The 13,375-nt window shown below is 50.1% G+C and overlaps 1 protein-coding gene across 1 annotated transcript in view; it reads right to left on the bottom strand.

Moving 5' to 3' along the window:
- grin2bb (glutamate receptor, ionotropic, N-methyl D-aspartate 2B-b) overlaps positions 1-8,576 on the bottom strand; it is a gene marked incomplete at both ends in the record, with an annotated part of 14,561 nt that extends 5,985 nt beyond the window's left edge. Inside the window, 1 exon segment of the mRNA XM_084441465.1 lies at positions 7,788-8,576. Within this exon segment, the coding sequence (XP_084297591.1) occupies positions 7,788-8,576 (789 nt within the window).
- Positions 8,577-13,375: the final 4,799 nt, after the last annotated feature.

Here is a 13,375-nt window from a genome sequence, read left to right as displayed (position 1 = left end):
TGTGTGTGTGTGTGGGGTGGGCAAAGCTGCCTTGGACTTGCAATGAACCCCAGCCCCGACTCCAAAGATGAGGGGGCCATCAAAAGGCATTTATATTGTGTGTGTGTGTGTGCGCGTGTTTCTTCACAATCTCTCCCCTGTGCTTGGCATTGTGATGGATGAAACCGCCAGCCCCTGGAACAGGCTAGGGGACCGGAAGGTCCCGGGTTCGATCCCCGCTCCTGAAACGTCCTTGGGCGAGACAGCGGTGCGGTACTTAGCCCTGTCACCTCACGACAAAACGCTCTCCCGGGCCATTCTGACCTTTCTGAGTTTGCATTCTCTCCGCGTTCGCACGGGTTTGGCCCTCACTGCTCCCGGTTGAGGAGAGCTAGGCTGGGGAAAAATGGACGACAAACTCCACCGGCGATCCCCCAAAGCTATGTGCGCTGTGCTGCTCACCTGTGTGTGTCAAAGTGCGCTTGTTTAAACACAACCTCGGGTCCTGCAATTATTAACCTGAATGAAACGGTATTTATTGTAATATCACCAACCGCCGCTGAGCTGTGCTCCACTGAGCCTGGGAGCCAGAGAGAGAGAGAGAGGTTATCTGAAAAGATTCTTAAAGGTTTTTATATACTGCAAGACGAGTTCAGCCGAGGTCCGCCGTCGTCTGGGCTGTGTGCCGACGCGAGGAGCGGAGAGAGGGAGGGAGATCGATGGGGGGAGAACGCCTTGATAGAACCGGCGGGGGTGAGGAACACGCCGATGAGCTGGAGTGGGCCACGCACACAATGAGAGGGCTTGAACCCGTGAGACGGAACGCTTGTCTGGGCCTCTTTTTTTCACTCCTGCAGCCTTACTCAAAGATGGCCGCCCCACCCACCCACCCCGTATCAGTGAACCAAGTCGCGTTCGGCTGAGTTCATTTCTAAGGGATCGGATATCGGAAGAGGCGCCGGCGCAGAAGAGAGAGAGGGGGGGGGGGGGGGAGAGAAGAGAGAGGGAAAGAGAGAGATGGAGGGAGAGAGAGATGCAGAGAGAGAAAGGGAGGGAGAGAGAGGGGGAGAGAGAGAGAGAGAGGGGGAGGGAGGGAGGGAGGGAGGGAGGGAGGGAGGGAGGGAGGGAGGGAGGGAGGGAGGGAGGGAGGAAAGAAAGGTTCTGTCTGTGACACTGAGCGCAAAGAGCAGTATGGAGGAATGACACAAAAGGCTGAGAGAGAGAGTTAGAAACACTGAGCTAGAGAGAGAGAGACAGACACTGAGGGAGAGAGAGAGAGAGACACTGAGGGAGAGAGAGAGAGAGAGAGAGACACTGAGGGAGAGAGAGAGACACTGAGGGAGAGAGAGACAGACAGACACTGAGGGAGAGAGAGAGAGAGAGACACTGAGGGAGAGAGAGACTGACAGACACTGAGGGAGAGAGAGAGAGACAGACACTGAGGGAGAGAGAGAGAGAGACACTGAGGGAGAGAGAGAGAGAGAGAGAGAGACACTGAGGGAGAGAGAGAGAGACAGGCAGACACTGAGGGAGAGAGAGAGAGACAGACACTGAGGGAGAGAGAGAGAGAGACACTGAGGGAGAGAGAGAGAGACAGACACTGAGGGAGAGAGAGAGAGAGGACATACAGACAGACAGAAAAACAAAGAACAAAGAAGAGAGAGAGACAAACTGACAGAAACAGAGAGAGAGAGAGAGAGAGAGAGAGAGAGAGAGAGAGAGAGAGAGAGAGAGAGAGAGAGAGAACAGATGGATACACACACAGATGATAGTCTCGGTAGTGTGTGTTAATTCCTCCTCTCTTTCAGGACAGTCCCTAATTGCGCGGGGCGTGTGCTGTATGACCCTCTCATGTCAACCTGGTCTCACTTGGCAGACTTCACAATTCAACGTTTGTCCATCGCCTCCAAACCTCATTTCTAGACGGCATCATACAAATAACGTATATGCGTGGAGGCGCTCGGGCAGCGAGCATTGAGCTGGAGCTACTCGGACGGCGCTTATAGCTACTGATGGCATTAGCTAGCTAACGTTAGCTAGCTCGTATTCTAATGTTAGCTACACAAGCACCATTCACATCAACACAGGGGATAGACGTGGACACAGGGATCAGGCTAATTTACGAAACTGGACCCAGGAGTGGAGCTACTCAGACGGCGTGTGGGCTCGCAGGGGTATTGCGATATGCGAAGCGCGCCCACTAAGCGCCGTCCGAGTAGCTCCACTCCTGGGTCCAGTTTCGTAAATTAGCCTGATCCCTGTGTCCACGTCTATCCCCTGTGTTGATGTGGATGGTGCTTGTGTAGCTAACATTAGAACACGAGCTAGCTAACGCTAGCTAGCTAATGCCAACAGTAGCTATAAGAACAGTAGCTAATGCTAGCTAATAATAATGACAGTAAGCATGCGAGCTAGTTGGTTACCTAGTAGTGTTGTTTGCTAGTTGCTTGTAAAACGTTGTTTGCTAGTTTTGCACTCGGTGTTGTCTCACCCTCTTCTATCACGTGTTCCAATGTGAACAACCAACCACAAAACTCTGAGAACAACCTATCAAAAACTTAGGCCTATCCCACGTCGTCTGCCGACGTTTATAACTGTATGATGCCGTCTAGAAATGACGTTTGGAGGCGATGGACAAACGTCGGATTCTGAAGTCTGCCAAGTGAGACCAGGCTGCTCATGTAGAACAACAAAATGGAACACACAGTCAGCCATAACATCACTACAGAGAGAGAGAGAGGAAAAGAGAGAGCGGGAGAGACGTAGAGAGAGAGAAAGACATAGAAACACTGTCTGTGTGTGGGGGGGGTGGGAGCAGTATTGGATGCCAGCATTCAGCAGCTATGGATGATCTCTCAAGCTCTTTAGCTAGTTTTAAGACCCTCGGCACAGTTCATGCTCACCCCTATGGGACCCCCCTCCCCCCCGTCCCCAACTCCCCCGTCCCCAACACACCGCCATCTCACCGGCAAAAGACAATCGACGCCACTGGACCTGCCTATTAGAGGACAGACGTCCACATCAGTCACTGGTCAAATGAGGAGACTATTTTAAGCCAGAAGGTTGTACTTGCAGCAATCAATCTGTTTTCAATCAATGCATGTGGGAGAGGAACAATGGCTGTGTGTGTGTGTAGTGATTAAGTGCAGTGTGTTAAAAGCAAGGCAAGTTTATTTGTAGAGCACATTTCAGCAACAAGGCCATTCAAAGAGCTTTACATTAAAAGCATCAGGACAAAGTGCAAGAAACACATAAAAGGTCATATAAAACGAAATGCAAAAAAGGACATTTAAAACAAAATGCAGGAAAAATAAAATACAGGAATAAAAGTTACAGTGTAGTGTATGAATGAATAATTATCTGATTTAATAAAAACCAGCAGCAAAAAGTCTTCAGTCTTGAAAGTCTTAAAAGAACTGAGAGCAGCAGACCTACAGTTTTCTGGAAGTTTGTTCCAGATATGTGGAGCAGAAAAACTGAAAGCTGCTTCTCCATGTTTTGTTTTAACTCTGGGGACAGAAAGCAGACCTGTGCCAGACGACCTGAGAGGTCTGGATGGTTCATAACGCAGCAGCAGATCAGAAATATATGTTGGCCGTATACCATTCACTGCTTTATTAACCAACAACAGTATTTAAAGTCAATTCTTTGACAGACAGGAGGCCGGTGTAAAGACCTCAGAACTGGAGTGATGTGATCCACTTTCTTAGTCTTAGTAAGGCCTCGAGCAGCAGCGTTCTGAATCAGCTGCAGCTGTCTGATCGATTTTTTAGAGAGACCTGACCAGATCCTGCTGAGACATAATTCCTTTAATCCTTGATTTATTCTTCAGGTGATAGTAGGCTGATGTTGTAATTGTCTTAATGTGAATATTGAAATTCAGGTCTGAGTTCATGACTACACCAAGATTTCTGGCTTCGTTTGTGGTTTTTAGCATTACTGATTGGAGCTGAGTGCTGACATTTAATTGCTTTTCTTTGGCTCCAGAGACAATTACTTCAGTTTTATTTCTGTTTAGTTGAAGTTGGTTGAAGTTCTGGCACATCCACTCGTTGATTTGTTCAATGCACTTACTCAGCACTTGTATGGGATTATAGTCCCCTGGTGATATGGTGATATAAATGTGTGTGTCGTCTGCGTAGCTATGGTAACATATTTAGTTGTTTTCCATAATTTGAGCTAGTGAAAGCATGTAAATGTTCAGTAAATGTTGAGGCCCCAGAATGGAGCCTTGGGGAACTCAACAGATAATTTTTGTCCGCTCAGATTTTTAATTGCCTATAGACACAAAGTAGTCCCTGTCCTTCAAGTAGGATTTAAACCAGTCTAGCACTGGTAGAAATTCCTAGCCAGTTTTCCAATCGGCCTAGTAATATGTTGTGGTCAACCGTGTCAAATGCAGCGCTGAGATCCAGTAATACTAAGGCTGAAATTCTGCCATTGTCTGTGTTTAAATGGATGTCATTGAAGACCTTTACAAGAGCAGTCTCGGTGCTGTGGGCTGGTTGAAATCATGACTGGAAGACATCAATTTTCTAGTGCCAGGAAGTTGTTCAGCTGTTGAAAAACTGCTTTTTCAATTATTTTACTTAAAAACTGACGGTTTGATATGGGCCTATAATTGTTCATTTGTGAAGTGTCTAGATTATTCTTTTTTAAGAGTGGCTTGACGACTGCAGTTTTCAGGGTTTGTGGGAACACACCTGAAAGAAGAGATGTGTTTACAATTTGTAGTAAATCAGAGATATACAGTATTTTTTTTAAAGCCTGTAGGCAGAATATCAAGAGAACAGGAGGATGATTTCAGATATTGTATAATGTCACAGTACATATCAGTTAGAGCTTGCTGTATCTTGTAAACAAGTAACTGGACGAGCTGTGCCTTTATCAGGCTGGGGAGACAGAGGGTGGTTCCAATGCCGTTGTTGAGGGGGGGATGGGGGCCTGGCGCAGTTACTGTGACAACTGTGTGGGTGAATGAGGGTGGGGGGGGGCTGGCGACGCCGATGGGAGTTGAGGGGAGAGAAAATGGGAGTAAGGTGGCGGCTGTAGCTCAGTTGGTAGAGCGGGTTGTTCAGTGATCGAAGGGTCAGTGGTTCGAATCCCAGCTTTGACTGTCCACATGTCGAAGTGTCCTTGAGCAAGACACCTAACCCCCAATTGCTCCCAATGAGCAGGTTAGCACCTTGCATGGCAGCTGCCGCCATTGGTGTGTGAATGTGTGTGTGAATGGGTGAATGAGAGGCCATTGTAAAGCGCTTTGAGTGCCGCTAAGGTGGAAAAGCGCTATATAAGTGCAGTCCATTTACCATTTAAGGTGGGGGGTTCCGGTAGTGACCAGCTCTTTCGTCTGATCAGTGAACTCCAAGAGGGGGGAGGAGGGAGAAAGGGTGGCTGGAGACAAGGGTGAGTTGGATGAGGTCTGGGGGGGGTGAGGGAGGTGGATCCTCACAGGTGGGTGCCAGTGAGAGGGGGAGAGTGAGAGACTCCCCCTCTTGGGGGGAGGAGGGGGCGAATCCTCATAGGCGATTGCCGGTGAGGGGGTGTGTGAAGACTCTTCCTCCTGGCTCAGGTGTCTCCTATAATCAAAACTGTGTTGAGGCGGGGGCCGAGGCAACTCTTCTTCTGCTTTCTGCCATATTGTTTTATGTCTTCCTCCTGTCTTGGTGCCTCTCGTCTCTTGCCCTTGGCAGAGGGAACAGATGGATGATGCAAGAAGTAGAACAGGTTGGAGGTAAACAGTTTTACTCCTGACTTGTTGAGGCCAATTGCCTTAAAAAGATGTCTGCGTTCGCAGAAAAAGTTGAAATTCTCAATGAAGTGCACTGAATGGATGGTACATGCAGTTGACAGCCATGTGTTCAGTGCCAACAGTCTGCTGACTCTCTCATCCCCTCTTCTGACTGCTGGTAGAGGGCCAACACCTCCGCTTTCAGAGAACTGACTGGGTTCAACAGATCAATAAAGTCTCCTTTAAGAACTTCAGACTGCTTCAGACGTGTCCCTACGTGCACTATGATGTTTTCACAGTTGGATGTGTAGCCCCGATATGCATGATTCTTTCTGTCATGTCAGAAACCATATCCTTGGGATGATCCTATCCTTTTGGTGTTTTCACTGCACATGCTTCTTACATCTTTTACAGTAAAGTCACACAGAATTTGAGGCCCAGTCGTCTTTCCCTGTAGCCTTTTACTTCCTGATTTGCTCTCAGTCCTTACCCTGCTGTGTGAGGAGATGTGATCCAGGTCATCAGACGGAGATCCAAGGTCCTGCAACAGTGGGGCAATTTTTTTCTCCAGATGTACACTTGGCTGTCGGGGAGGTTTGTTGCTGGCTCGCTCGGCTTTTGCAGCTGTCCACGGCTGTGTCCTACTAAGGACAGGGGTTGAAGAGGCACTCTGCCTGAATGATAATGCAGGCCAGCCAGTCTCATCACAAATCTCCGGGCGCTGGGCTCTGCCTGTTACCCATCCTCCCCTGGGAAATGATATATTCTTAGGTTTTGCACCAAGATAGTTCCAGGGAGGACTACCACTTGTAGATTTATTACCCAGTACACAGCTCTCCTGTTTCTTGGTAGTCTTGTTGGTGCTATTTAGCCGTGTATTAGCATGCTCTTGTCCATTGTTTTGAATCCATGGTAAGGTGGTGTCATTCCCAGTTAGTCCATTGACTTCCACTCTCACTTCTAACCGGTTAATTTTGGTTTCCAGTACTGTAATGTTCTGCAGAAGGTTGCAGAAGGGATACCAGCTCAGTGGCCTTGTGGTTAGGGTGTCATGCCATGAGATTGGGAGGTTGGGGGTTCGATCCCCGGCCGAATCATACCAAAGACTAGTAGAAAAAAAAAAATAAAGGTACCCAATGCCTCCCTGTTTGGCACTCAGCATCTCTGTAAATAGGGAGGCGATACTACTGTAACTAGCCGGTACTACTGTCTTCACAACAACAAGGGATAGAAGAGTGGACTATTCTTGCAATAACCATGTTCGAACGGGTTATGTCAGACTTTGATGAGGAGTTTAGTTTATCTGGCGATCCTTACTTGTTTGGAGTTTTTCTAAGTGAGTTTTCTTTGAATGCTAGCCATTTCTGCTCGATTGCGCTAGCATTAGCACGCCGCTAACGCCCGAGCGAGAGACAGCATGGAATCGGCTGAAAATGTTCAACAACATTATGAGTAAGTTGAAAAATGAGGTCCAAAATTCTGAAATACCTCTTTAAGGATACTTCCGAGCCAAAAAAATGTTGCTTAAATTATTACAATCTTAAAATGGGAAATGGTATTTAAGGTATTTGAGCAGAAAAAAAAGAAGTTCATTGAGATGGAAGGTAAACTCTGCTGTTTACTTTAAGGAGATAAACAGAGGCCTCTGGGTACCTTGTTTGCAGAGAAAACAACTATAGTAATCCCCCCAATGGACAAGAGAGCCTATTATACCCCCAACACACACACACACACACACACACACACACACACCCTCATACGCACACACACGGACAGTACACACTCACTCTCTCACACACACACACACACACACACACACACACACACACACACACACACACACACACACACACACACACGCGTCCACATCCGCAGCAGCTGGCCGCAGCGTAACTCCTGACTACAGGGCCGGAGGAGCTCATTAGTGTTCGCGGGGGTTTGGCCAGGACAGCGCCAAAATGGTGTCCTGTTACTCCCCTGCCAGCACGCACACACCAGGGAGAAAGAAGGCCCAAACGAGGGGAGCCTGTGTCATTGTTTCCCTCATAATGGTCCTTCTAGTAACTGCGTCTGTCACAGGTTCACTGGTCCCCGGTAATGGGGCATTCACCGGGACATTCACCGGGGCATTCACCGGGGTATTCACCGGGACATTCACCGGGACATTCACCGGGACATTCACCGGGACATTCACCAGGACATTCACCAGGACATTCACCGGGACATTCACCGGGGTATTCACCAGGGCATTCACCAGGACATTCACCGGGACATTCACCGGGGTATTCACCAGGGTATTCACCAGGGCATTCACCGGGACATTCACCGGGACATTCACCGGGACATTCACCAGGACATTCACCAGGGCATTCACCAGGACATTCACCAGGGCATTCACCGGGACATTCACCGGGACATTCACCAGGACATTCACCGGGACATTCACCGGGGTATTCACCAGGGCATTCACCAGGACATTCACCAGGCCATTCACCAGGACATTCACCAGGACATTCACCGGGGCATTCACCGGGACATTCACCGGCACATTCACCAGGGCATTCACCAGGACATTCACCGTGACATTCACCAGGACATTCACCGGGACATTCACCAGGACATTCACCGGGGCATTCACCGGGACATTCACCGGGACATTCACCGGGGTATTCACCGGGGCATTCACCGGGGGATTCACCAGGGCATTCAACAGGGCATTCACCGGGGTATTCACCGGGACATTCACCGGGACATTCACCGGGACATTCACCGGGACATTCAGCGGGACATTCACCGGGGCATTCACCGGGGCATTCACCGGGACATTCACCGGGACATTCACCAGGACATTCACCGGGACATTCATTGGGACATTCACCGGGACATTCACCGGGACTTTCACCGGGACATTCACCAGGACATTCACCGGGACATTCACCAGGACATTCACCGTGACATTCACCGGGACATTCACCAGGACATTCACCGGGACATTCACCGGGACTTTCACCGGGGCATTCACCGGGGACAGAGCAGCCGGTGTGGCGTTCAAGCCCCTCTATTCTTGGCTTCGGTGAAACGGCATGAAACGGAATTAGTGGCGAGGCGATAACGGCACCTGGCATTCGGGGCGCTGCCGGCGGCGGCGTCTCACCCCCGCACCCTCGTTGGAGGTTTGTTGTTTTTAAACGGGGTAGTCATTGCTCGGGGACTGGTTGTCTTGGGATCAAGCGTTTTGGAGGTGCGGACGAGCGCCGTTGGGCGTGGACGGTCGGTATGGATTTCTCGCAATGGCGGCTTGATGGTTAATGGACTCAACAGCCTGAAGGAAATGTAGTTATCGATGTGGGAAATTTCTCAATCGCACGCACACGAACGCGCACACGCACGTTCAGAAGCACACAGCACAGAAGCACACAGTTCAGCTCATACAACTCCTCCACATGACACTATATAAGCTTCCTGTTCCACCTCACCCACACACACACCTCTCTCTCTTTCTCTATCTCTCTCATCTGAGAATTCTCCACACCCCCCACCTGTCTCTCTCTCTCTCTCTCTCTCTCTCTCTCTCTCTCTCTCCCTCTCTCTCATCTGAGAATTCTCCACACCCCCCACCTGGCTCTCTCCCTCTCTCTCTCTCTCTCTCTCTCTCTCTCATCTGAGAATTATCCACACCCCCCACCTGTCTCTCTCTCTCTCTCTCTCTCTCTCATCTGAGAATTCTCCGCACCCCCCACCTGTCTCTCTCCCTCTCTCCTGCCTTATTTACATAACGTCCGTACGGTATACACAGTGGAGTGTGAAGCGCCACGCTTTCCCATAATCCCCTCCGAGACCGCCAACCATCTCCATCCCTCCACCCCCCACCCCCCCTTTCTGTCCAACCCTCCGCCCCCCCCACCTCCCTCGGTTAGCCCCCCCCCACCCCTGGCCCCCGTGACCCTGGCTTCTTCCTCTTCCTCCTCATCCTTCCATCTCTCTCTCTCGCTCTCTCTCTCTCTCTTCATCGCCGGCTCCCTTTTTCTTTTTTTTTTTCTTCTCCGGCGGTTCGGAAATAAACGCGCCTCCGCGGAGAGGGAGACGTGTAAGCAAGTGGTTTCCATGACAACCGCGTCGGCCCGCATTCAGCCTTCCGTGTGTGTGTGTGTTGTTTGTGTGTTGTGTGTGTGTTGTGTGTGCGTGTTTGTGTGTGCGTGTGTGTAAAACACTTTCTTCAATTAGGCTTCAATTAGACATCAATCTAAGCATCTTTATGCGTCGCTCTCCCCCGCCCCTCCCCTCTCTCTCTCTCTCTCTCTCTCCCATCCTCTCTCAGCATCACTCTCTTACCTCTCTCCCCCTCTCTCAATCCTTCTTTATTCCTCCCTCTATCCCTCTCTTTCCCCCCCTCCCCCCCCCTCTCTCTCTCTCTCTCTCTAACAGCTCTTTAACATTTTTTTTTTTTTACTCTCCTCATTGTTGTCCGAGGCCTGTGCCCCCCCCCCCCCCCCCCCTCCCCTCCCGTCACTGTGCACGGCTGACCTCTGACCCTCCGGCGGCTTTCAAATCTGCTAATTAGACATCGAGCAGAGTCCTCTCGTCCCCCGCCCCGCCCACACGCCCAAGGTATCATTTCATAACCCTCCCTCACTCGCTCCCACTCTCTCCCCTCCCCCCTTCTCTTCCTCTCTTTTCTCACCTTCTCTCTCTCCCCCTCCCCCCCTCGATCCCTCTTTCCTCATCTCCATTGTCATGTCCTCTCCTTTCTCTATTTCAACCTCTTGAGTTCACTTTCGCTCTCTCGCTCTCTCCATCTCTCTCTCTCTATTCTGTCTTGTCCTCCAATTGGTGGTTTATGTTGTCCTGATGGCTTTGGCGTCTTGCCCTCCCTCTTGTAAACAAAATGCCTTTTCAGTGAATTGCTGTGTTTTTCTCTGAGGAGAGGCTATCTCGGTCCAAACCGGGACCGACCTTCGCTAACAACCTCAGGCCCGGCTCTGAGGGCGTCACCTCACAGCAGGGTTTCAATCTGATGCTGTTTGATCTGTCGTTCAGTTTTCCTTTCGTCCGTTCAACAGAGTTGAGAGGAAGAGCATACTTGGTTTTGCCGGGTTTTTGGCTCACGGATCGGACGATTATCAGGAGGAACTTGCATCTCGTCAACTCCGTTTTATCCTCAACCACGATTATGGCGTTTTTGCTCTTCACTCAAGACAGCAGATGGAGAAAGACAATCCCCCAAATGTGAATGTATATAAATCAAAATTTACAAGGACAAGAAAACTTGCGAGGTCATCGAAAAAAGACCTTGAAGCAAACCTCGATGTAGATATTCCCCCAAAATATGTACAAGAGTGCAAGACGCCGCACGTCGCCAAATTTCACAACCACCCACATGTGATGAAGATCTCAACTGGATCAACGCTGCAACAAAACCAACGGAACTGCCCCGCAGGTGCAAACTCCGAGGTAAATAAATCAAACGCACCTCAAATACTTCCATGTATCTGACTGAGTTCTGAAGGGAATCCCTGCTACTCTTGGCCATCTAGTCAGCCCATGAATACATCTCCTCTAATTGAATTCCTGTTCTTTTCTTAAAGTAGGTCCTAAACCCCCTCCCGTGCCTGTGTGTGTGTGTGTGTGTGTGTGTGTGTGTGTGTGTGTGTGTCTGTGTGCGTGCGTGTGGGCGTATGCGTGTGTGATCTGGACCCTCCCTCCGTTTCCTTCACCTAAACCCATAATCGTTAGAGTATTTTGACGTGCCAATCTTTCATTGGTTCAAGCTGTGAGCTTTTTTAGCCGCGGAGTCGACCCGCTGTCAGAAACTTCAATATGACGTCAGTTTTCTCAAAGGAACGAACAGCTAAATCAATCGCAGAGGGAGGGGTGGGAAGGGGTCGGCTAGGGTCTCTGGAAATAGAAAACGTCTAAAACGGTCACAGTTCTGGACTCCACTTGATCCTAATTGAACTGACGTACCACAACATTTGAATGCATGAAATAAAAGCTTCATTTAAAAACATCCAACGACTAATGACAATGACATTGAGTTGCTTTGGCGTTGGTTCAAGTTAAAGTCTTTTTCATAGGAACGGAAACCGCAGAGAAAACGTCAAGATGAAGGCCAACGATGTAAAAAGCAACGCGACCGTCAATCACAGGGCATCATCACACAAGCGAGACTGAGGTTCAGAGGTGATCGCTGGAAAATACAAAACTCAACTAAAACACACCTGCAATTACACACAGGTGTCACCATAAAAAACTAAATGGGAGTTGGAGATTATCACTCTTCCAAAGGTTTGATACCACCAACACATCCTCCTATACCAGGCCAAGTTCTGTCAATTCAATTGCATTCAAGAGTCAAGCAAATTAAGTGGATTCGATTTGTCAAACTAAATAAGCTCATCACATTCTAATTATTGCAGTGCTGAAACATTAGAAAGAATTTGCCAAGCCAAGTCTTGTCTATTTAAGTGGACTCAAATAAGTGAGTTCAGTTTGTCAAACTAAATTAATTCATTATCTTGCAGATGCATTCAATTAATTTGCCTCACGTCAGTGATGTATTTTAGTGACGCTGAAAAGGGATGGGATTGTAGAAGTGCCCACTGCACTGACTTACACTGTATTGTATTATACAATAAATATAACCATATCACCATGACCGCACTGTGATGTACAGTAAACAAGACCGTATCTCCATGACTACAATGTAATGTACATTAATCAGGACCACAGCCCCTGTGATGTACATTAAACATGACCACAGCCCCTGTGATGTACATTAAACAGGACCACAGCCCCTGTGATGTACATTAAACAGGACCACAGCCCCTGTGATGTACAGTAAACAGGACCACAGCCCCTGTGATGTACATTAAACAGGACCACAGCCCCTGTGATGTACATTAAACAGGACCACAGCCACTGTGATGTACATTAAACAGGACCACAGCCCCTGTGATGTACATTAAACAGGACCACAGCCCCTGTGATGTACATTAAACAGGACCACAGCCCCTGTGATGTATATTAAATGGCCACCGTGACTGCACAGGGAGCGAGTCTCGTACCTTGGCGGCCATGACCATGGAGGACCCCCCGCGGATGCCCAGGATGGGGACGTGCGTGTGGGCGGAGATGAAGTCCAGGATCTGGGCGATGGCCTCCTGGTCCGTGTCGTCGCCGAAGACCACGCCCTGCAGCCAGCTGCGCGTCATCAGGGCGCAGATGCGGTTGATGATGCTCTTGGGGTCCGTCTCGTTCATGGTCACCACCTCCACCTTGGGGGGGAGGGGCACGTGCTGGAAGTCCTCCTTCTCAAGCCCCGCCCCCAGCGCCACCTCGCTAGAGTTGCCCACCAGGATGACGGCGATGCTCAGCGACTGCGCCAGCTTGGGGGAGAGGGGGGGCAGAGGGGCGGCCGCCGGGGGGTAGTGAGGGGCGGAGAGGACGCCCTTCTGGGCGCCGCCACCGGCCCCGGCGCCGGCCCCGCCCCCGGTAGCCCCGCCCCCGGCCCGCCGCGACTCGCAGACGGGGAGGAGGAGCAGGGAGAGGAGCAGGAGGGAGAGGGAGAAGGAGAGGGAGGGGGAGGGCGGGGCCGGACGGGGGGGAGGGTGCTGCTGAGGGGAGGAGGGGGGAGGGGGGAGGGAGGGAGGGGGAGGCGACGCGCCT

The sequence above is a fragment of the Borostomias antarcticus genome, assembly GCF_949987555.1.
Source record: "Borostomias antarcticus genome assembly, chromosome: 7".
NCBI classification, from domain to species: domain Eukaryota; kingdom Metazoa; phylum Chordata; class Actinopteri; order Stomiiformes; family Stomiidae; genus Borostomias; species Borostomias antarcticus.
This window is presented reverse-complemented; position numbering and strand designations above follow the sequence as displayed.